Source organism: Podarcis melisellensis, assembly GCF_964234715.1.
Source record: "Podarcis melisellensis genome assembly, chromosome: 5".
NCBI lineage: Eukaryota > Metazoa > Chordata > Lepidosauria > Squamata > Lacertidae > Podarcis > Podarcis melisellensis.
In genome coordinates, this window is record NC_138537.1 from 26,142,182 (window position 1) to 26,167,070 (window position 24,889).

At 44.9% G+C, this 24,889-nt stretch overlaps 1 protein-coding gene across 1 annotated transcript in view; it reads left to right on the top strand.

The window, feature by feature from the left end:
* LOC309370074 (phospholipid scramblase 2-like) overlaps nt 1–16,651 on the top strand; it is a 28,071-nt gene extending 11,420 nt beyond the window's left edge. Inside the window, exons 4-9 of the mRNA XM_081911477.1 lie at nt 9,287–9,444; nt 10,430–10,472; nt 12,035–12,255; nt 13,554–13,715; nt 14,122–14,283; nt 15,140–16,651. Of these exons, the coding sequence (XP_081767603.1) occupies nt 9,287–9,444; nt 10,430–10,472; nt 12,035–12,255; nt 13,554–13,715; nt 14,122–14,283; nt 15,140–15,199 (806 nt within the window). The 3' untranslated portion in view covers nt 15,200–16,651. The remainder of the gene's footprint in view (nt 1–9,286; nt 9,445–10,429; nt 10,473–12,034; nt 12,256–13,553; nt 13,716–14,121; nt 14,284–15,139) is intronic.
* Nucleotides 16,652–24,889: the final 8,238 nt, after the last annotated feature.

The following is a 24,889-nucleotide window of genomic DNA, read 5'->3' on the forward strand; positions in this document are numbered from 1 at the left end:
TAAAATGAAACAGAAAGCATTTCTCCACCAGCAGAAAATATATTCTGCCCCAAGTCCTGTATTTGTAAGAAGCCTCTTCTCAGAAGCAAAATGTTCCTATATTGAAATGAATCTAAATTATGGGCTCATTACGCTTTTGAATGGAAACTGGTGAGGGGTATGTTGGTTTATGTTTGCCATGCATACAAAGCAATAGCAGGTGCTTTTTTAAAAAAAGGAAAGAGATTGTTCATCTATTTTTCCAGTTTGCATGTGCCCTGCAAATGCTCTGTGCAGGCTCTAGTAGTAGATCATTAGCTTCCTTGTGTTCAAGCTAATCCTAAAATCTGTAGACACACTTGATAACTATTCCCATTGAATTTACCTCTCTGGGGTAACCACAAGACATTTTGGTGGTTGAAGCTGAAAATACAAATTGCACTTATTAATATAGGACACAATCTGTATGGTTCTGTAGTTCTTTAACATCAGTCTCATCAAAGCAAGTGGGGTGGGGTGTTGCTGATTGTTCTAGATGTTCTATATTGTCAGAGAAGAGACTTTTGTTTTTAATTTTGAAACTATGATTGAATTAAAGGACATCTCTTTCAGTGCTGTAGCCTTTGTCCATTTCTTGCTAACGAAAATGCCCACAAAGGAGAATGCAAATGAATGGTAGAACCTCATGGCTTCTCAGATATTCTGCCAATACTGTACAGAGAGAGTGGAAAATCAGAAGCATATAAGAAAATCAGTTCTTGGGCATATAGAGTTGTAATGTTATCACCTGAAGTCTTTCAGTCTGTCCATACACCATGGCTGGCTATTTTTTAATTCATCTTCAGACTAGTTTCCTCCTCCTCCTCTTCTTCTTCGCCTCAACTACATGGACTTTATGTTTGCTAACCTAATTTAATAAATCTAAAGCTGCTTTAATCCATTCAATGCTGTCTGAACATATTTCTTATTTGTTTGTTTGTGTGATTTGATTTACATACTACCCTCCATCAGAATATTTCAGGTGGGTTCACATGGTGTGATGGGACGATGAGCTGCTTGTGCGTAAAATGCAAGTCCCTCAGAGTTTGATCAGGTTTTCAAACCTCTGCCTGTGACGGAGCCCCTCCAGCATGGCTGCGTCAATCACTAGTAGAATCCGAAAGTGGCTGCTTTCGGAATCGTTTCCAACATAAAAGCTCTTTAACGGAAACACGTCGTCTGGCCTCTCGGCGTGACAGTTTCCGGCGAGGTGTGGGTGTCCCTATAGGAGGTCCTGAGACCTCCCCACTGTTTTCGCTGGAAGCGTCTCTGAGCCATCCCTCCGACTCACTTTCCCTTGGAGTTCTTGCTCGCCCTCTACTGGTTCCCTCTTCCGCTGCTACTCCTCTCTCAACCTCAGTGAGCCTTTGCGCCCCCGGCGCTTTAGATGGCAGTTCCCTGACATCCACCTCCCCTCCAGGGCCCCCTTCACCCCCTCCCGTCTCCTCCCCTACTGGCGGTGAGGAGGTAAAACCCCTGAAAGAACCTCCTTCGTCTTCCGACGTCGCGAACACTTCCCTCCACTTGTTGCTGTTCCTACTCTCTCGGTAATCTTCGTCATCGGAGTCCACTCCCTCTTCCAACTCCGACTCCGCGAACCCTTCCATTTCCTCTTCCTCATCGGTGGTGCCGAAATACTCCCTCCTAAACCTTGCTATCGGCTGAGGTTTCCTCGGGAACCTTTGGTGGAACGTTTCTGTTAAAACCTCGTCATTGACTTCCTCTGCATTCACCCAGGTGTTTTCTGACTCCGGTTCCCCTTCCCACGCCACCAAATACTCCACCTGATTTCCCTTCCACCTGGAATCGAGGATTTCCGCTACATGGTTGCGGCGTTCCCTCTCTTCCAAGGCTGGTCCCCTGACGTACTCCCCTTCACGTCCCCCCCTGTATGGTGACAGTAACGACCTGTGGAACACTGGGTGCAATTTCATGTGGTTGGGTAATCGGAGTTTGAAAGCTACTGGGTTAACCTGCTGAATGACCTCAAAGGGTCCCAATCTTCTGGGCCTCAATTTCTTACAACCCCCTTTGAACGGCAACCCTTGGGTTGACAACCACACTTGATCCCCCACCCTTATGGTTTCACCTTCCCTTCTGTTCTTGTCTGCCTGCTTCTTATATTGTGCCTTAGCCCTTTCTAAGTTGAGCTGGAGCTGATGATGGATCGCTTCCATCTCTTCTACAAAATGTTCAGCCGCTGGGACGCTCCATCTCTCCCCTCCTTCCCCTGGAAATGCCCTGGGGTGACACCCGTAATTAGCCAAAAAGGGACTCATCCCTGTGGACACATTCTCCGCATTATTGTAGGCAAATTCTGCCAACGCCAACTTTTCGACCCAATCGTTCTCTCTGTCATTGACATAACACCTCAGATATTGTTGAAGAATGCCATTTGCTCTTTCCGCCTGCCCGTTGGTTTCAGGGTGCCGGGCAGTTGAAAAATTGACTTCCACGTGCAGCAAGCTCATGAGCTTCCTCCAGAACCTGGAAGTAAATTGTTTGCCGCGATCTGAGATCACCCTCAAGGGAGCCCCGTGCAACCTAAAGATGTGTTCTACAAACAACTTCGCTGTTTCTTCCGCTGTGACTGCATGTGAGCATGCTACAAAGTGGCACATCTTAGTTAACAGGTCTACTACTACCATGATGGCTGTTTTCCCCTTGGACTTTGGCAGATCCGTCATAAAATCTATTGATATCGCTTCCCAAGGCCGTTCTGGTGTGGGTAATGGTTCTAATAACCCTGCCGGCGCCCTTCTTTCCCCTTTGGCTCGCTGACATTGGTCACACCCTCTTACATACTCCCTTACATCTTCCCTCACCTTAGGCCACCAAAATTCCCTGGTAACCAACCACATGGTCTTGTGTTGTCCAAAATGTCCCGCCGTGGGGCTATCATGCAACTGCTTGAGTACTCTCCCCCTCAATTCACCTTCGGGTATATACAGTGCCCCTTTGTAATACAATGCCCCATTTCTTTCCTCAAAACCTCCGGGGCTCTCGCCCTCCCCCCTGAGACCTCTGAGCTTATCCTGGGCATATTCATCATTTTCCGTTTCCTCTACCAGTTCTCGTTGCCCCACCAGCGCCGCCCCACACACCCAGCGGTCCTCAGGGATGACATGTCTCTCTTCGATCACCCCCTCCCCTTCCCAATACTCTGGTTTGCGTGAGAGCGCGTCCGCCCTGACGTTTTCTGGGCCTGGCACATAACAAATTTCAAAGTTGAATTTGGAGAATTCCTGTGCCCATCTCACTTGTCGTTGGTTGAGCACTCGAGCTGTTCTCCAATACTCTAAATTCTTGTGGTCGGTGCACACTTGCACCTTGTGTTGTGCCCCAATTAATAAATGTCTCCACCTCCGGAATGCTTCGTGAATGGCAAGTAGTTCCCTGTCATACACCGTGTAATTCCTCTCGGATTTATTCAGCTTCCGCGAGAAGAAGGCACACGGTCTCCACTCCGACGCACTCCTCCCCGGTTGAAGAAGGACCGCCCCTACCGCCCGGTCGGATGCATCGGTTTCCACTCTCATGGGTTTTCGTAAATCCACATGCAGAAGTTGTTCTTCCGAGGCGAAAGCCCTTTTCAGTTCTTCAAAGGCTCGATCCGCCTCTACCGTCCAAACAAATTTCTTCTTGCTGCTGAGGCAGTCGGTGATGGGCGCCGTCAAGTGGGCAAAGTTCTTGATGAACTTCCGATAAAAGTTCCCAAACCCCAAGAATCTTTGCACGTCCTTCTTGGTCTTCGGTGTCTTCCATTCCAGTACCGCTTGGACCTTGCCTGGATCCATGGCCAATCCCTTGTCTGACAAGCGGTACCCCAGGAATTCCACCTCCTTGGTGTGAAACTGGCACTTCTCCAGTTTCACCCACAGCTGGTTGGCTTGCAGCCTGCCCAACACTTCTCGAACGTCCCTCACATGCTGTTCCTCATCTTCCGAATACACCAACACGTCGTCTAAAAAGGCCACACAATTCTTGTAGAGCAAAGGTCCCAGAACGTGGTTTATAAAAGCTTGAAAACACGCGGAGCCCCCTTGTAGACCGAAGGGCATAACGAGGTATTCAAAGGCTCCCAAAGGGGTAAACATGGTGGTCTTCCATTCATCTCCCTTCCTTATGCGTATCAGATTGTACGCCCCCCGCAGGTCCAGCTTTGTAAAAATCTTTCCCTTCCTTACTCTGGTCAAAATGTCATCAATTCGGGGCATAGGGAAAGCCAGGGGCTCCGACACTGCATTGAGGGCCCTAAAGTCACACACCAGTCTCGGTTTGTCTGTGTTCTTTTTGTCCACAAAAAACACTGGGCTGCCCCCCACCGCTCGGGACTCTCTGATGAAACCTCGCTTCAGGTTTTTGTCAATGAACTCCCTCAGCTCCTGCATCTCCCTGTCTGACATGGCGTACAGCTTGCCTACTGGGAGTTGGGCCCCAGGGAGTAGGTTGATTTGACAGTCAAAGGGTCTATGCGGTGGCAGTTTGTCTGCTTCCCTTTCGCTGAATACGTTGCTCAGATCTGCGTATTGCGGGGGCACCTTCCCTTTGTCCATTACTTCCATCCCGGCTAGGGTGACTCTGTCTCCTCCCGAAACCTTCCCCTCCTTGCAGTGTTCTAGGCAATGCGCTGACCCAAAGGAGACCACCCTCTGATGCCAGCCCACTAGCGGATCGTGTAGCGCCAGCCAGCTCATCCCCAAAATGATGGGCGCTCCTCCCAGGATGGCCACATTAAACGCTATCTGTTCGGTGTGCCTTGCCACCCTCATTATCATCGGGACAGTCTGTTGGCTAACTTCTCCCCCCAACAGCTCTCTGCCGTCAATCGTAGTCACCTGCAAGGGGTTACTTAAAGGGATGGTCTGTATCTGGTGCTCAGCTGCAAACTCCTTACTCATGAAATTACAGGAGCTGCCTGAATCCAAAAGCGCCTTGATCTTTAGTGGGTGTCCGTTTGGCAGTTCTAGTAACACCTCTATCACTAAAGCGGGTCTGGGAGGTTCCGGCATGGGCACTTTCACTGCTCTTTGGCCTGGCTGCTGTGCCCCGACGGTGGCAGCCAGGCGCTGGCTTTTACTTGCTCCTTGCCTTCCTCTTCCTTTCCCCCAACAGCTCCTGCCATCCCTTGCCATTCCTTTCTTTGTGGGCAGACTCTGGCAAAGTGCCCTGGCTGTTGGCAGAGATAACATCTCTTGGCGCTCCTTCCCTCCTTCTTCCGCCCTTCACTGGGATTTGAAACTGCGCGCGCCCGCGCTGTTCCAACTTCCATCGGCTCTGCCGGCGGGAAAGGTGGCTCTGGAATGTCTGGAATGCGGAACTCCCTCCAACGGTCTCCTTTCCCTTCCCGCTTTTCCAAAGCCCTCGCCTCCTGGCGCGCTCCTATGCACAGCGCAGATTTGGTTAACTGATCCATAGACTCCGCCCTGGGCCCCCGGGAAAGCTCATCTTTGACGGTTGAAGAAAGCCCCTCTTCGAAAAGCATTTGGATGGGCTCCGCCGATAGGTCCCACCCCAATTTATGAATCAGCATAGTAAACTCAGTCCAGTACTCACGGACAGATCTGCTTCCTTGCTGGCAAGCCATTAACTGCCTTCGCACCACCCCCTGCTCAATATCGCTGGAAAACATCAGGTCCATGGCACGAAAAAACTTCCTCGTGTCCTTTAGGATCTCATTATTCGCTGCCATCAGGGGTCTAACCCAATCCTTCGCCCCGGATTCGAGATGGCCAATCACAAAAGCCACTCGCGATTCCTCGTCGGGGAAGTCATCAAACTGCAAGTTTAGAGCGTATTGCATCTCTGTTCTAAAGGCATGATAGTTCCTGGGATCCCCCCCGAATTTCTGCACCAATCCTGGCACCTTTCTGGCGAGCGGGGTGGTTTTCTCCTTTCCCTTTTCTGCATCCTGAGCCCTCCTCTCCTCAAGCCTCGCCGTTTGCAGCGCCAACTGGATCTCCAACGCCCTGTACCTTTCTTCCAGGCTTGGACCCCCTCCAGCTGCTCCTGCTCCTCCGGTTCCGGCTGGGTTGCTCATGATGCTTCTCCCTGCACAAGCTGGCTTTCGGTGACTTTCGGATTGCTGTGATGGGACGATGAGCTGCTTGTGCGTAAAATGCAAGTCCCTCAGAGTTTGATCAGGTTTTCAAACCTCTGCCTGTGACGGAGCCCCTCCAGCATGGCTGCGTCAATCACTAGTAGAATCCGAAAGTGGCTGCTTTCGGAATCGTTTCCAACATAAAAGCTCTTTAACGGAAACACGTCGTCTGGCCTCTCGGCGTGACAGTTTCCGGCGAGGTGTGGGTGTCCCTATAGGAGGTCCTGAGACCTCCCCACTGTTTTCGCTGGAAGCGTCTCTGAGCCATCCCTCCGACTCACTTTCCCTTGGAGTTCTTGCTCGCCCTCTACTGGTTCCCTCTTCCGCTGCTACTCCTCTCTCAACCTCAGTGAGCCTTTGCGCCCCCGGCGCTTTAGATGGCAGTTCCCTGACACATGGCTAAGTTGCAAAGTTCAGGCCCTGTGTAGCAGTGCTATTTAAGTAAGAACAGCAATAATAGCAGTGGGAGAGGTACTCTTTTGCCTCTAACATAGCTCTTCCGAATCCCATTAATTCCGCTGGCACAGTACGTAATGCAAGATGACGTTAATGTGAATGATGGTCCCTTCTGATGCAGGCCTTTAAATTAAAACAATGAAAGGGATGTGTTTATCCCTTGGAACATTTGTGCATCCAGCTTACGCATCCGTTAGATCATTTGAACTTGAGAAGCCATGCTGGGAAGGCAGTACACAATTGCTTCCCTGATTGCAGTTGCAGAAAGGTCACCTTTTGCAAACCGAAGGATGAGGCTGGTGGGGTGCGGTGTGTTGGGCATGGGATGGGGCAAAGACTGCTGATTAGGCAGGGTTGTAAGGGCCATAGTTCAGCCATCAATTGCATGTTTTGCTTGCACAAAGTCCATAGTCGAGGCACTTTTTGCTTTTAGATTGATTTTCATTATAAACTTTAAGAAAGGTTTTGTGCCAGGGTGGATTTGATTTAAATCAAATCGATTTAAATCTCTAGTCAGTAAGACTTGATTTAAATCTTTTTTTTTCTTTTTTACAGAAAGACTCGTTCTTGCTGGTATAATCATAATATTTACAACCAGATGAAGATTTCATTTTTGGAATAATAAATTTTCAAAGCAGTTTTTACAGTTATATCAAAAATTACTGATTTGGTTATACTATTAGAAATACATAGACAGATAATTATTAAATTATTGTGAGGTTTAATAAGTTTATATTTGGGCAACTTTTCTGCTGTACTTTATTGGAAGAAGAAAAATAGTCATTTCCTTAATAACAATTTAAACAATTTATTTAACTAAAGCAATAACATTATAGCATATGTATCCATGTTTGTTAACTGATGTGGTTAAATCTTTAAAAAACAACAACAGACTGAGTTTTAGCACACATGAAAAACTTAAAACAAATCCTTATTTCCTGATGAATAGCCTTTGGACTGTAATGTAACCTAAATAGAAAACTATCTTTAGAAAGATTTTTCCTCCAAAAGAATGTGTGTGTTGTTTTTTAAAAAAATGCAATTTAAATCAAAACAATCTGATTTAAATTAAAAAAAATCTGATTTAAATAAAAGAAATCCGATTTTTTTTTTTTAAAAAAATCATTTATTTTTATCCACCCTGTTTTGCACTTTTATTTTATGGGGCTTATCTTCTAAATGTTGTAAACCATGTTGATGTAATAGTGGTACATTAATATTGTAATAATAAATATGCCTTGGTGTTTCCCATCCACACTAGTAGGGATGTATTTGCAGCCTGTGTTGCTGTCCCCTCCCTTCCATTAACACCTTCCCGCCCAGCATATGTTCCTGAAACCTGAGATCCATTTGGGGCATGCAAGAAGGCATCTGTTTACCCTCCCTCCCTCCCTTCCTCCCTCTGTGTGTGTATGAAATACAAGTTTCTTTTTATAGACCAGATTTGCAGAAAAGTGCAGGGCTTGGTTGTTTCTTAAAAAGCTGTATCACTCCAAGCCCAGCAAGGATTTGGGGCATGGGCAGGCAAACTAAGGCCTGGGGGCCAGATCCGGCCCATTCGCCTTCTCAATCCGGCCCGTGGACTGTCTGGGAATCAACATGTTTTTACATGAGCAGAATGTGTCCTTTTATTTAAAATGCATCTCTGGGTTATTTGTGGGGCATAGGAATTCGTTCTCTCCCCCCCCCCCAAAAAAAATAGTCCCCACAAGTTCTGAGGGACAGTGGACCGGCCCCCTGCTGAAAAAAATTGCTGACCCCTAATTTGGAATAACTTTCATGAAAGGCTGCTGCTTCCTTTCCTCTCTTTTGTTTTCTGTCCCACCTCCAGTACCAGCAAGGGCCAATTGTATTTCAATTTTTAAATAATAAAGCACAGCTGGCTTGTGTGAATGCGGTTCTGCGCAAAAGAGCTGTTGTAAAAATATAAGATATCACAAATGTGCCTTCAGCCACAGATGGCGGGACCAGAGCATTGCAGGACCACCTGCTCCCAGACTGCTTCTGAGTCTTGCTTCTGAGTAGACACCTACTCACAGAACTGTGAGAGTCCAGTATGCCCCGACACGTGGCTCTTGCCAGGAAAAAAAAAATGCATTGCATTGCCAATGGTGCAATCGCATGCACACGTTTTCTGATTTCTGTGTACTGCTGCAGAGGGAGAGTATTTTCTTTGACTTGTTTGTTATATTCACACCCTATGTTTTCATTAAAAAAAGTCATAGTTGGAATTTAATGTAAATTAATGTACATTACATTATTGGGACGCGGGTGGCGCTGTGGGTTTAACCACAGAAGGTCGGCGGTTCGAATCCCTGTGACGGGGTGAGTTCCCATTGGTTGGTCCCAGCTCCTGCCAACCTAGCAGTTCGAAAGCATGTCAAAGTGCAAGTAGATAAATAGGTACCGCTTTGGTGGGAAGGTAAACAGCGTTTCTGTGCGCTGCTCTGGTTCGCCAGAAGCAGCTTAGTCATGCTGGCCACATGACCCAGAAGCTGTATGTCGGCTCCCTTGGCCAATAAAGAGAGATGAGCGCCGCAACCCCAGAGTCGGCCATGACTGGACCTAATGGTCAGGGGTCCCTTTACCTTTACCTTTACCTTTACCTATTTAAATTATTGCACCAAATCTGTTAGTGTAGGGGTTTGTTTTTTAAAAAGTTTTTTTATAATACGAAAGCTAAAATTTGTCACTTTGCATTCCCCTTCCAAGGTGCTCCTGGACAGCCACCCTACGGATTCCAGCCTGTTCAGCAAGCTTATGGAGCTCCCCCAGTTCCAGGCCAGCCCAATGGACCTCCTGGTGCTATGTGGATGCCAGCGCCACCTTCAATTCCCAATTGCCCTCCTGGATTGGAATATTTAAGCCAGGTACGTCTCTTTATGTTCAGCTTCTTCAGGAAAGCATATGACGCTTCAGTGACGCTACACGGTTTTTTCTCCCCCATGTATCCAATCGCATATAGGGAGATGCGAAAGCATTCGGGATCCATTTAATAACCATTGCAATTGCTCCTAAATGTTGAAATATATATTCAAAGAGGTACAAAGGGGCATTTTTTCCTAACTGGGGGTGGTATTTGCCACTGCCATCGCTCGTCACCCGAAGAATCAGCAGTTTGCAAAAATGAAACTTGAGACTCAAAAGGCACACGTGCTTCACATGTGTGCAGCCATGTGTACATCTCTCCCCCTCACGTACACACCACATTTCTCTCTCACACAGACCACACACACACGTGCAAAACTCCCCACACTCTCGCTTGCACATGTACCCCCTTCTTCTCTTCCCAGGTATATCTCTCCCTCTGTCCCTCCCTCCTTGCCCATATGCATTTTTCTCCATTGCACACGCATGGAGCATGCTCGAGCAGCTCCCACAGATTCAGAAAAGCCCCTCCACGGGTGAAGGAAGCCCTTTCCAAACAAACAACAGCAAAAACCCACAAAAATCAGTTGTTCAGAAATTAAGTTCCCCAAAATAGAAGGACCACCAGCCCTGATTTAGAGACTTTTCACCATACCTGACTACATGAAGGGGCTTATGAATTCCATTTGCTGATTTGTGAAATTTCTTAGCAGCATTATATTTGCTCTATATCTATAAGCAACTATAGTTACTTTCCAGATACAAATTTTGACACATTTACCAGGAAGCAAATTATATTGATTGGTTTTTGCTTTTCTTCATTAAAGAGGCTTCTAAATTTATGTGCTTCGAAATGCAAGGAATATCTAAAAGAGCAGTCCCTCGGGTTTTGTGAATAATGTAAACAGGTTGCAAGATAATTACTTGTGTAATTTTATTATTATTTGCCAGTTTTAACATGTTGGGTTTTTTTAATCCCTGTCATAGATTGATCAGATATTAGTTCATCAGCAGATTGAGCTCCTGGAAGGTACGTATCTTATGCTACTTAATATTGTTCATGCATTGAAAGATATTTCAGATAATTATGCCTCAATTGAAGTTGATGCTCAGTGTGTTTACTACAGGGTGAGGATTGGATGGTTGGACTTTATTTTACGGTGTTGCTGGAGAAACAGCTGTTTTTAAAAATATGTGACTTATGAAATTCAATTTGTAATTAACCAAACATACATGTATATAAAACAGAATGCAATTTATAGCCAATTAGGAGTCATAGAATTGTAGAGTTAAAAGGGATCCCAAGGGTCATCTAATCTAATGCAGGAATCACAGCTAAAGAATCCCTGATTGCATTGGTGGTTATATGTATCAAGGTATAGTTCTGACAGGGAACAGTTTACTGCAGGGTTGGCTAACCTGTGCCCTTCCTGCAAGATGTTGTTGAATTCCAATTCCCACCAAACCCAGCATGACCAGTAATAATAATAATTCATTTATACCCCGCCCATCCGTCTCGGTTTCCCCAGCCACTCTGGGTGGTTTCCAACCGAATATTAAAAACAATACAGCATCAGACATTAAAAACTTCCCTAAACAGGACTGCCTTCAGTTGTGATTTAAAAGTAAAATAGTTGTTTATTGCCTTGACATCTGCTGAGAGGGCATTCCACAGGGCAGGCGCCACTACCAAGAAGGCCCTCTGCCTGGTTCCCTGTAACCTCACTTCTTATAGTGAGGGAACCACCAGAAGGCCCTCGGCGCTGGACCTCAGTGTCCGGGCTGAATGATGGGGGTGGAGACGCTCCTTCAGGTATACTGGACCGAGGCTGTTTAGGGCTTTAAAGGTCAGCACCAACACTTTGAATTGTGCTCGGAAACGTCAGTAAGTTATGGGACTTGCAGTCCAGCAACATCTGCAGAGCCCTAAGTTCCCCATCCCTGGCTTATGCTACACAAAAATAGCCAACAGTGTGGTTTTGGGGGGGTGGGGGTGGGAATAATTATTGCTTTAATGTCAGCCCCTTTCTGTTAAAGACTTAAGTCCACACCAATACACGTTTCACACTTGATTTGTTCAAATGGACAAAAATTTCATTGTTTTAAGATCTCCTCATGCATTACAAGAACGAGGAAGTTACCACATAGGAGATTGAGCAGTGGGGAGTGCCCAGGAAACCTCTGTGGCTCTGGGTGGCATCCTGCTGCACTTAGAGAAGCTGTTTACACAGGTCTGGCTGACCATATCAGGGCCAGTGGGTGCACCTCTGCTCCCTCTTCCCAGTACCGCATTCACTGAATCTGAATTAGTCTTGAAAACTGAGTTTTTGTGTCTTCAGGGGTGGGAAAATCACAGGATCTTCTTGAGGGCCAGAGTGGTGACATGCAGCTGTCATCACACAGGGCTGCTTTGCATCCAGTAGAACTGGTATCTTTGTAATCCTGGTAGAACTTGCCTAATGTTGTGACGTCATGAAGTTCTTCAGGTTTTTCCTGCCCCACAACATGGGGCTGGAATTGGGAAGGGGGCCGTAGCTCAGTGGGGAATGCATTCGGATCAAAAGAACTGGACTTCTCTCCCTTCTCTTTCAGTACTCACAGGCTTTGAAACGGCCAACAAATATGAAATAAAAAATGCAATGGGGCAAAGGGTGTACTTTGCAGCCGAGGAAAATGACTGCTGTACGCTGAACTGCTGTGGAACATCCCGGCCATTTACAATGAAAATCCTTGACAACGTGGGTCAGGAAGTCATTGAGCTCAGGCGACCTCTCAGGTGCTCCAGTTGTTGCTGTCCTTGCTGTTTGCAAGAGGTAAATGGCTTCTTGCTCCTTGAGTCCTTTGGCTTGTCTCATTTTAAAACCACCAAGATGTGGATATTTACTTGGGGTGCTTTCTCATTTCTCTGACCATGTGAGATGCCCCTCCTTAAATTCTTACACTGGCTTCCTGTCCAGCTCTAGTTTCCTCAGGTGAGAAGAAGATCCCTGCTGGTTCAGGCCAGTAGCCCATCCTGCTCGCACAGTGGCCAGCCAGGTGACCATGGAAAGCCCCAAATCCAAGACCTGAGGGCAACATTTGAAATCCCCAGCAACTGGAATTCAGAGGCAAAGGGCGTCTGACAGCCGTTGCCACTAGTAGCCACTGATAGCCCTTCTCCTCCATGAATTTGTCCAGTCCTCTTTTAATGTCTTCAGAGTTGGTAGTTAGTGATGCACTGTGAGAAGGAAGTGCTTTCTTAAGTTCTCACCCTTATTATTACTTGCATTTGTTAGTTGCTTTGTACAAAAAAAATATGTGTGGAAGTAACACAACAAATATAAAATAAACAGATGAAATAACTCAAAACCCAGAAAATTTAAAAAGTCATGTATCTTTGAGGCTAACTTAACCACTAAAAACTTGGGTTAATAAAAAATGTCTTTGCCTGGCACCAGGAAACTATGGAGCCAGACATATTGTCCTGGGGAGAGGATTCCACATATGGCAGGGTTTGGGGGTGGGAGGGAGGAGACACTACTGAAAAAGGCCATGCTCTTATAGCCACCCTTGGATGAAGAAGAAGAAGAAGAAGAAGAAGAAGAAGAAGAAGAAGAAGAGGAGGAGGAGTTTGGATTTGATATCCCGCCTTTCACTCCCCTTCAGGAGTCGCAAAGCGGCTAACATTCCCCTTTCCCTTCCTCCCCCACAACAAACACTCAGTGAGGTGAGTGGGGCTGAGAGATTTCAGAGAAGTGTGACTAGCCCAAGGTCACCCAGCAGCTGCATGTGGAGGAGCGGAGACGCGAACCCGGTTTCCCAGATTACGAGACTACCGCTCTTAACCACTGCACCACACTGGCTCTCACCAGAGAGAAGGGCCTCTAATGAAGGCTGCAGGGTTTGGGGTGGTTTTTATGGGGAGAGGGGTTCCTTGAGGTACTGGGGTTTCTGTGCAACATAAGCCTTTGTACGTTAAAGCCGGCTCTTTGAACAGAGCCCAGACATTAATTGGTAGCCAGTGCAGTTGCTTTGCTTGAACATGTCTTTTTCATAGATTTTGCGACTTGGCTTAAAAAAACTGAAGCACCTCCTTCTGACTCAGCTCTGTTTGTTCCTTTGTTTTTTTTAGCTGGAAGTTCATGCCCCACCAGGCACACCAGTTGGTTATATTAAACAGCTCTGGGATCCCTGTCTACCTAAATTTGCTATCCAAAATGAAGCCCAAGAAGAAATACTGAGAGTCGTCGGACCCTGCATAGTATGCAGCTGCTGTGAAGATATTAACTTTGAGGCAAGTTAGCAATAGGACCGTGTCCTGTGAAATTTTATCACGTTGGCCAGGGGCCTGCATCATGGCACAAGCCATCCTGTCTACTTGTTGTTTAGCATTGGGAGAAATCTAGTAATCTGTAATCTGGTGTTGCCAGTTCATGGAGAAGCAAGTTGACCTGTAGTGTTAACTTGTTTTCTGTATTTTTTACCCTGAGGCTGTAGAGAAGTGGGGTCTGGCCTCCACCATTGGGCCAGGAGACCAAAAAAACAAAAACACTGGGAGGCTGCACACTCTGTCTCCCTTCAACAAGTTATATAAAATGCTGGCATTAGCCTCGTGCCTTTTAAATACTTTGCAAATGTGAAGATTTAAAATGTCTTGAATTTCCAATTATAATGATCTCTTTTTTAAAAACAACAACTAGGTAAAGTCAAAAGATGAGAAAAACAACGTCGGAAGAATTTCCAAGCAGTGGACAGGCTTTGTGAGGGAGGCCTTTACAGATGCAGACAACTTTGGAATCCAGTTCCCACAAGACCTCGATGTTAAAATGAAAGCAGTCATGATTGGGGCTTGCTTCCTCATAGTGAGTCTGATAGTCTCAAATGTTGTGCCATTGGGAATTTTGGGGTCTAATTTAATGGACTTTATATGTATGCTCCTTACAGGGCACTTTGAGCCCTGTAGGACTTTCTGGTTCCTTTTGGCTGATAAGGACAGTCATGTAAACTTCCCAAGTGCCTTATGTTAATTAAAGAGCTGCAGAGATTTGCTGGCACTTCTTGGAATGATTATTGGCAATTTTGGCTTTGGCGCAAGTCATTGCTTTCATTGCTGCAGCACTGAGTGGCATGCATCCAGGAGGTAGATGGAGGAAGGAAAGCCATGCTAAATCAAATTAAATATTTAAGGTGATGGAATCTACCAGATTGTTCAATCTACTCAGGTCCCTTCCAGGTTGTTGTGTTTTTCAGGTGGGATTCAGTCACATACTGGCAGATTTGGGTTGTACAATTAAAGTGGATTTGGAGTTATTGCACAACAAACCTGCTCCCCCCTCCCAAAAAATTTTTTTTCTCCCTGTGAACAAATCAGGATGAACATAAAAGAGCCCAACTGGATCAGACCAAAGGTCTAACTTGTCCAGATTTATGTTCTCACCTATGTGAAGCCCATAAGCAGCACATGAGTGCAATAGCATTGTCTCTCACTTATATTCCCCAGTGGCTAGTATTTGGGATCTCTTTGATCTTGGAGCTAATAAAGGTCTATCTTGATTAGTAACCATTCCTTCTAATGACTTTCCTCATTAAAATGGCATTGATTTTCAAAAAACTTCTGTAAAATGGAATAAGTAGAAAAGTGTCTGAATATTGGTTTGCAGTTGCCTAACTGCTGTCTGTTTTGTTTGGTCTCTGTCCCCTCCCCCCCCTCCTTTGTAGGATTTCATGTTTTTCGAACACACTGGACAAAATCGGCAGCAGCGAGCTGGGGTCTGGTAGCAGAGCAGATTTCTGGATTATAAATACTTCTGACAAAGCCCTCATCCTCATGTCACTTCTAGTCTTGCCTCGCTATCATTGTCAAGCCTGCTTTGAAGGATTCCCCCACCACACACACACACACACACACACACACACATTAAAACTACTTATTTTTGTATTGTGATTGCAGCTTTCACACCTATGTTGGAATAGTCCCATTTATTAGAGGCTGCTCAATTCTTGAAATATATACTGATTTTATTTTTTTCGTTTTTGATATATATAAATATATATACTTTTGGTGCGAGATCCTTCCTTGTGCCAGTGCTCAGAGAGTAAACTGCATTTTGTGTGAGGAAAGGGGCAGTATCTGTAACTTGTGGCTATTAATTAAGGCAGGGATTCGTATCTGTTCTTTGTATGTAGGGCTAATATACTGCTAAACCTCTGTTTTGTTTTGAGCCAAGAATACTGGACTGCAACTCCCATCATCCCTGACCATTGGTCATGCTGACTGGTGCTGTTGGGAGTTGTGAATCCACAACATCTGGAGGGTTTCCATCCCCTCCCTAGTAACTAAGGAGCTGATGCCATACCTCCCAAGTGCCTGGGGTTTTCCCTGCTGTTGTTCGGTGTTCCCAGTGCAAATGCAAAAATTTTATGTATTGCTTCTACAATCTCCAATCCAACGTTGGGACTCATGAACCTGTATCTGGAAATTTAGATGCAGCACCCACAAATCAGTGCCTGGAACTTAAATGCATGCCTTGCTTCCACAACTTGTATATTTGCTGTAGAAAACACCAGAGCATTCACTCAGCAATCATAACATATAGTGCTGCTAACATGTGTTGCTGAGGGAAATGGGGACGTGAAGAAAAGATGCATTTACCAATCAGAGGGTGCTATTTAACCAAGTCACACTTGGAACAGACCCAGCAAAATCATTGACCTTACATTATGGCTGTTGTTGAATATCAATCAGAATGCGTGTAAGAAACTCGTATTAAGTGGTCCAATGTTTTAGGGGTAGCAAATAGCTCCTTCCAAAAACAAACTTTTGATATATTATGGTGCCTATATAGCCAAAGAGGGGCTACGAAAGGAGAAGAGAAGGAGATATTAAAGGTTTGCCGATAAAGAAAAAATCATGGGGGGGGGGGAAATACCCTAAGAGGAACCCCCCCCATTTGATTTCTTTTTTTAAAAAGCACTATGCTCCTTAGTCAGAAAATGCCAAGTGCCTGTATTGGGGTAGGGAGGGGAGTGAAAGAATTATCCGGACAGAAGGCAAAGCTATATGGCTGGAGCACGCAATACTGCAACAATTGGTTGCAGATTGTACCTCACACAGAAGTAGATGATGCTGTTGTACTTTTGCCTGAATTTCGAAAGGAAAGGGGAGAAAAAATGTGTATGCCTTTATATGTATGTGTGAAAAATTAAATTATAAAGATGCATAAAAAGGAATCTGGCTCTTCGTACTTCTTTTTTAAGTAATCACTGTACACATCAAGCATTTCGGCAGGTCTTTTCTAGGCTTGAGCAGATGGACCAGAACTTTACTGCTGATCACTTTGGGCATCTTTACACATTAAGTGCAGACCTTTAAGGAAGCACCAATTGGCATCATCAAACCAACATTCCATCAAATCTGGTACCCTGTTTCTGAGGAGTCGTGTCCTGTTTGTGGGCTTCCCATAGACATTTGGCTGGCCACTGCGAGAACAAGATGCTGGACTAGATGAGCCTTTGGCTGGATGCAGCAGGTCTTTCTTAAATTCTCAGGGGTTAACCATTGAGATCCTTCCAGGAAACCACCGAAAAAATGTGCAATAACTTCCCATAACTGTCATGGTCTGTGGTTGAAGTGTAAGCAAATAGTTGGGTGTGTGTGCAGAAGGGATTAATTTCTGCAGATGCTCAGGCAAGAGCTTCTTGGCCATCAGCCCTGACAACATCGACGTGCCCTTGAGCAAGCAAGAGAGGTCGCTTCCCTCATCACTGAGCAACTGCCCACAGGCCACCTTGGGAAGAAGGGGCCTTAAAGCGGGCCCCAAATCCCCGGTGTCCTAATTTTAGACGCCTGACGACCGCTTTGAAAGATGCGTCTGGAAATGGATTAAACTGGACGAGAGGCAAGGGGAGAAATCGAGCCAGCAGAGGGCGCAGGGGCGGCCCTTCCTTGCTTCGTCCGTGCTGCCCCGGGCTTGGCCGTGTTTTATCTCTGGCTGTTGTTTTCCATCCGGCTATTGTCCTGGCTGTCGTCCTTCACGATCCGCTCCTTTCCTCCCCTTCCCATGCCGTGCAGAGCAAGGGCGGCTCTCTACACAATTTCCCCCGATTGTCTTTCCAGCCTGTGAAACTCCAGTGGATTCCGCCCTCAAGAAGGGGAAACACAGAGAAGCGAGCAAGACGGTGCGACGGGGCTCTTCGTGTCTTTTAACTCGCTGGTGGGCATCTTTTCTGGCTGCCAGCTGCAAGTTCGCTCCTCCCAGAAAGTTGGGGAGGAGACGCTGGGTGCAAAGCAGAAACCTCTTAGTACTGTATTACACAAAGAGCGGATCTGCCCCCTTCCCACCCCCTTGCATGATTGGCAAGCAAAACGAGGAGAGCCGACTGACGAAGTTCTCCCGTTTCCTTGCATGGTGGGGTGCTGTTTTATATATAGAGAGAGAGATCTATCAGAAAGAAAGAAAGAAAGAAAGAAAGAAAGAAAGAAAGAAAGAAAGAAAGAAAGAAAGAAAGAAAGAAAGAAAGAAAGAAAGAAAGAAAGAAAGAAAGAAAGAAAGAAAGAAAGAAAGAAAGAAAGAAAGAAAGAAAGAAAGAAAGAAAGATGATAGATAGATGATAGATAGATGATAGATAGATAGATGATAGATAGATGATAGATAGATAGATGATAGATAGATAGATAGATGATAGATGGATGATAGATAGATATAAAATTAAATTTTCATTTTTATCCTTTGTCGCATTCATATCGAATCATATCCTCACATAATAATAATACTGCTACTAATAATAATAATAATTTTTATTTATACCCCACCCTCCCCAGCCAAGACTGGGCTCAGGGCAGCTGACACCAGGTAAAAACAATTGATTAAAATACAACTTAAAAACAAGATTAAGTAAAACATTAAAATGCAGCCTCATTTCAGTAGAAGCTCAAATCAAAAACTTTTTGGGGATGAAAACATCAAATCTTCACCAAGGCCAACTATCCAAACTGGTCCTATATGGGCCAGAAAAAAGCCAGGGAAGTCCCCAACTTTGCTCCTACCAAGCATCGACTCCCTGCCCTCCCTGGCTTTCTTAAGTAATCACAACCATCTTAGCATTTCTATATCACCCTGTTTACCGTCTTTCTATATTTTGTAAAATTTACTTTAGTATTTGTAAACCAGTTTCCAAAATGAACATTGCAAAATATTTAAGTCACACCTACAAACATTTTCAAATGTTTACAATGTTCTTTCATGTATTGTATAAATTTACTCCAGTCCTTCTCAAAACAGTTCTTCACACTGGTTTCTGATTCTCCCTGTCAGCTTTGCCATATTCAATTATTTGTCTGCCATTCTTCCAAAGTTGGAAGTTCCTGCTGCTTCCATTTCTGGGCTAAAAGTGTCCTTGCAGCTGTAGTGGCATACATAAATATGTTTATATTTGCCTTTAGAATTTCCTCTCCTATAATACCCAATAAGAAAGCCTCCAGTTTTTTAAATAAATGTATTTTTGAAAATCCTTTTCAATTCATTGTATATCATATCCCAGTAGGCTTTGTTTTTACATTTCCAACATGCCTTATCTTGAGTTCTATACATTTTAGCAAGTTTAGTCGGCGTCAAATACCATATATACATCATCTTCATTAAATTTTCCTTAAGTGCCATATATGCAGTAAATTTAATTATTTTTGTCCATAATCTTTCCACATATCAGATTCAATATTATGACCAAGATCTTCAGCCCATTTAATCATATCCGACTTAACTTCTTCATCCTTTGTATGCCTTATACAATTTTGACAAAACTTTACTGGATGCTATCGAGATGTTTGCTGTAAAGCATGGCTCTCCCATCTCTAGGACGGGGTGGAAACGGCAGCTCAGAAGGACCACCATAGTTCTGGTTTCTTTCATAGTACAAGTAAAGGGACCCCTGACCATTAGGTCCAGTCATGGCCAACTCTGGGGTTGCGGCACTCATCTCACTTTATTGGCCAAGGGAGCCGGCATACAGCTTCCGGGTCATGTGGCCAGCATGACTAAGCCGCTTCTGGCAAACCAGAGCAGCGCACGGAAACGCCGTTTACCTTCCCACTGGAGCGGTACCTATTTATCTACTTGCACTTTGACGTGCTTTCGAACTGCTAGGTTGGCAGGAGCAAGGACTGAGCAACAGGAGCTCACCCCATTGCAGGGATTCGAACCGCCGACCTTCTTATTGGCAAGTCCTAGGCTCTGTGGTTTAACCCACAGCGCCGCCCGCGTCCCGGTTTCTTTCATAGGCAGATAATAATGGTTAAAAAATGACAACATTGGCTTGGCTCCTGAGGTAAATTCACCTCAGGAAGCTCGTGGAAGGAAAGTTCTCCTTTCCTCCTGCTGCCCTTCCTGGTTTTCATATTTAGTTTCACGTGCTTTTTGGAAGGTCTTCCCCGCCCCCTTCTCATTACGCTTTGAGGCACTTTGATATAAAGCGTGACAAATAAATAGATATTAATAGTAATAAAATAACAATGACCCCCGCCCTGGTGTCCTATCCCAGTTGTTTAGGAGGCCCCTCAACCCACCCCAGAGACTTCTGGGAGGCCCAAGAGAGGCACTTCGGGGAGCTGAGGGGAAGCTTCCCCTCCATGAACTTCCTTGAGGTGAGTTATATTAGGATCCAAGCCAGTTGCTTTTCTTCTTCGAGAGAGATACTGTATAGCAGGGATGTCCAACAGGTAGATCATGATCTACTGGTAGATTGTGGGGGGTATGTGGTAGATCATGGTAGATCGTGGAACACCACACCCCCACACCCCAAAATTTTGGGGGGGAAAGAAAAGAAAATCTCAACAACTTTGGCTTCCTAAAAAAAAAACCAACTTTGGTAGATCACTGCCAGTTATTTTATAGTGGGAGTAGATCTCAGTCTCTTGAAAGTTGGACATGCCTGCTGTATAGCAAAACAAAACAAGGCAGCCTGCTTTGTTTCCTCCGAGGGCATTGGCTTTGAACAGAAAAGCGAAGAAGGAAAGGATTAAACACACACAAATCCCTGAAATCTATGGCAGCTGTTGAGTCACAATAAAGCCTTTCCATGGGATGTGTGCAGACTGATCCTTCTTTCAGAGGAAGGGTAGGTAGAATGGAAATTATATGTGTATGTGTGTGGAGAGAGTGAGAGAGAGAGTGCTGGAAGCATCTCAGATGGACGGGATGTAAGTAATAAAAATATTAAAATTATATTTTTTAATGTTAACTCAGCTGTAGGGCTCATTTGGGTGGCTCAAACTGTGTGAGTGTGTGTGTGTGTGTGTGTGTGTGTGTGTGTGTGTAAGATCCAACTTCTCTATATGCTGCTGGACTACAATTCCTAGGATTTTTCCTGGTACAAAATGGAAAAATGTATAGCTGGTTGTAGAGAAATACAGGAACAGTATACAGTTGTACCTTGGTTCACAAACAGAATGTGTTCCGGAAACAACTCCCAGAACTGTTCAAAAACCAAGGCGTGGCTTCTGATTGGCTGCAGGAGCTTCCTGCAGCCAATCAGAAGCTGTGTAAGCCTCGCCAGATGTTTGGCTTCCGAAAATCGTTCAGAAACTGGAGCGCTCACTTCCGGTTTTCGATTGTTCGGGAGCCAAAACATTCGGCAACTAAGCCGTTTGTCAACCAAGGTATGACTGTACTTAATATTGTTTTCTCAGAGGGCTGATAGCATTGTTGTGGGTAGGGGAGCATTTTGGAATGGGAACATTTCTCTCCATGAGAGTTGGGATTGAACTGAACACAAAAGCTGCCTTGGTCCTTCCAGCTCAATAAGATCTGCATCGGGGATCCACATCCACCAAATGTTTCTGCACTACAGGACCCATCGTCCCTGCCCATTGGTCACGCTGGCTGGGGCTGACCAGAGCTGGAAGCAACAACACATGGAGAACCACAGGTTTTTCCACCTTTACTCAGGCCTTTGTCACCAGATACCCCCCCCCCAGACCTACCCTATTCCTGTGGCTTTAACAATATTGAGTTTTAAATTAACCCACTCTGGGACACTAAGGTGACAGGTGAGTATGTAAAGAATTGAATTGATGATGATAAATCCTTGGTATAGGGTTGCAGACTTTTTGATGAGGACTGGGTCCCTTATGTTTTTCCCGTGGCTCTGGATGAGGACTTCAGTACTGATGTCTCAGAGTAGACCTATTAGCTAGCAAAGATATTTAAACCATTGGTCAATGAAACCTCTTAACGTGGAACAAGGTGGTACAAGTGTTGCTGCCTTTATATTAAACAGTGTATTTTAGACAGAACAGTTTTCCATGCACTAATAAGAACTGCTGTATGGGTGCATTAGTGCTGTGGAGTGGGTTCACTTTTGGCATCCTTGAGCAGCTGCCATGGTAGGGAATCATAGAGTTGGAAGAGACCACAAGGGCCATCGAGTTCAACCCCCTGCCAAGCAGGAAACACCATTAGAGCACTCCTGACACATGGTTGTCAAGCCTCTGCTTAAAGACCTCCAAAGAAGGAGACTCCACCACACTCCTTGGCAGCAAATTCCACTGTCGAACAGCTCTTACTGTCAGGACGTTCTTCCTAATGTTTAGGTGGAATCTTCTTTCTTGTAGTTTGGATCCATTGCTCCATGTCCGCTTCTCTGGAGCAGCAGAAAACAACCTTTCTCCCTCCTCTATGTGACATCCTTTTATATATTTGAATGTGGCTATCATATCACCCCTTAACCTTCTCTTCTCCAGGCTAAACATGCCCAGCTCCCTTAGCCATTCCTCATAAGGCATCATTTCCAGGCCTTTGACGATTTTGGTTCCCCTCCTCTGGACATGTTCCAGGTTGTCAGTGTCCTTCTTGAACTGTGGTGCCCAGAAGTGGACACAGTACTCCAGGTGAGGTCTGACCAGAGCAGAATACAGTGGCACTATTACTTCCCTTGATCTAGATGCTATACTCCTATTGATGCAGCCCAGAATTGCATTGGCTTTTTTAGCTGCCGCGTCACACTGTTGGCTCATGTCAAGTTTGTGGTCAACCAAGACTCCTAGATCCTTTTCACATGTACTGCTCTCAAGCCAGGTGTCACCTATCTTGTATTTGTGCCTCTCATTTTTTTTGCCCAAGTGAAATACCTTACATTTCTCCCTGTTAAAATTCATCTTGTTTGATTTGGCCCAGTTCTCTAATCTGTCAAGGTCGTTTTGAAGTGTGATCCTGTCCTCTGGGGTGTTAGCCACCCCTCCCAGTTTGGTGTCATCTGCAAATTTGATCAGGATGCCCTTGAGTCCATCATCCAAGACTCAGCTGATCCATCCTTTAGAAAAGCTTCCAGCCAAGGCACTACAAGCACCACCTGGAAGCTGGGTTTACCTGCCAATTAAGTTCCCCACCATGTCATATAGGAGACACTATTCCCTTTACAGAGCTACAATTCCTATAGTGATATAATAGTTTCCTGCTTGGCAGAGGGTTGGACTCGATGGCCCTTGTGGTCTCTTCCAACTCTATGATTCTATAATGATCACTCCCTCTTTTTGAGAACCGTAGCTCTGTGCGGGGAATAGGGATTTCCCAACAACACCCAGCACTCTAAAAACAAAACAAAAAAACTACAGTTCCCAGGATTCTGAATGAAAAGCCATGACAGTTAGAAGTGGTACTATACTGCTTTAAACGTATAGCGCAGATGGAACCATAGTCCTGGTTTCCTTCCAGATTTTCTGCCTAGCCACAAGGAATGCAATATCATTTGTCAGAAAAGCAAGGGTTGGTGAGAATCCCAAAGTAAAAAGAAAATGGACACTTGAGGCCTGAATGTAATTCGTTGGTTTCTCCAAGAAGATCATTTGCACTCACTTGCAGGTATGGAAATGGACTGCATGGAGCTACTGAGAGTAGTTTCATATGAAAGCAATTTGACTTGATTTTTGCTATTCTGTCTAAAATCCTTTTTCACTGAGAATATGACTTCATACAGCAGCAGTGGCTGGCTTAGTATTGTAATGGATTTGTGGGTGCCCAGGTTTCAGGGTTCCCTGCCTCCTCTTCGATTCCTAGGTGTCGAGGTTCAAGCAGTGTTTAGACGACTAAGGTGAGCTTACTGACATTAAAATTAGCAGTGTAAAAATGCAATCTATGCTGGTTTATTATTATTATACCTGTTCAGGAAATTGGCTGATAAAGGTGCCATTGATTAAGAAACAAAGGGAGCAGTAGAGGACCAGGCCATTAAGAGCAATTGGCAATGCAAATACTGCCCCCCCCTTGCCCTGCTCTGAGCAATGGACAGAGACAGAATAATTGGGAAGGGGAGGTTGCCAGGGTTACAGCATGCATGCATGCATGATGATAATAAAATAATAATAAATAATAAATAACAATAATAGTTTGCCCCAGTCACTACAGGAAAAAGTGTCCTTTTCCAGGAGGTCCTCTGCTTATTTATTGAAGAACCAGCTAACACCTTTGTTTGCAGGATGTTTGCCCTTAAAGGCCTCTGCATAAACTATACACAGGTAAATGGGAAATGGTTCCATTTAGCAAACATTTGATCATGGAGGTAACCTTTCTTCCATTTACTAAACAAACAGATCTTTGTGTCTTCAAAAAGGAAATGTACTCTGTGTTTTCCTATACTTAGTGAAACACCAGAATTTTACTCCAAATAATGAACCTAATAACCACATTCCTCTGGAAACACATATTTTGGAAACAGAACCATTTCTGTTGGGTATCATGCAGTTCAGGGAAAGAGCCGCTTTGGATGTAGGACATTTTGATCAAAGAAATCAGTGTGAATCCTCAAAATGCAAATCTCTTTAATGGCAACCTGTATAATTGCAAAAAGAAGTCATACAGAATCCATTTTATTTTGATACAAGTTTTCTGCAAATCCAGGGAAGGAGGAGTGAGGGAAGATCTACACCAGGAGCAGGGGAGGGAAGAAAGGTCAACATTGGGATCTGTTGTCCCATTGGATTCTGCCGCCTGAGGTGGTTGTCTCACTTTGCCTCATGTGTGGGCCGACCCTGTCTCTGAACATGCTTAGTTTCTCATTAGTATGTGTCTCAGTGGGTCATTTCATGATTTGATGAGGTTCCTTTTGAACGCAAACAAGTATTTGCTGACTACATTCTTTTTACAAAAGTACTGTTCCAAGGTAACACTTTGGTTTTTGCCAGTGATTCCAGAGAACCTCAATGCTCTTTCTTTGGCTGTTACTGCCAGTGTAAAATAGGAAGGCACTAAACTTTACCCTTTTCAAGAAAGAAGGAAGCAACCCTCCAACAACATGCAGTGGGCTCAGCTAGCATGAAGGACCAAGCCCAAGATGGGAAAACTGTTTCTATGAAATGTGGATGACAACCTGATGTAGATGGGAAATCTGGGCTTTGGTGCTTGGATATGCATCTGAGCACATCCAATATGAAATTAATCACAAATGCTCAACCATGCAAACAACCTTGTTTATTGCAGA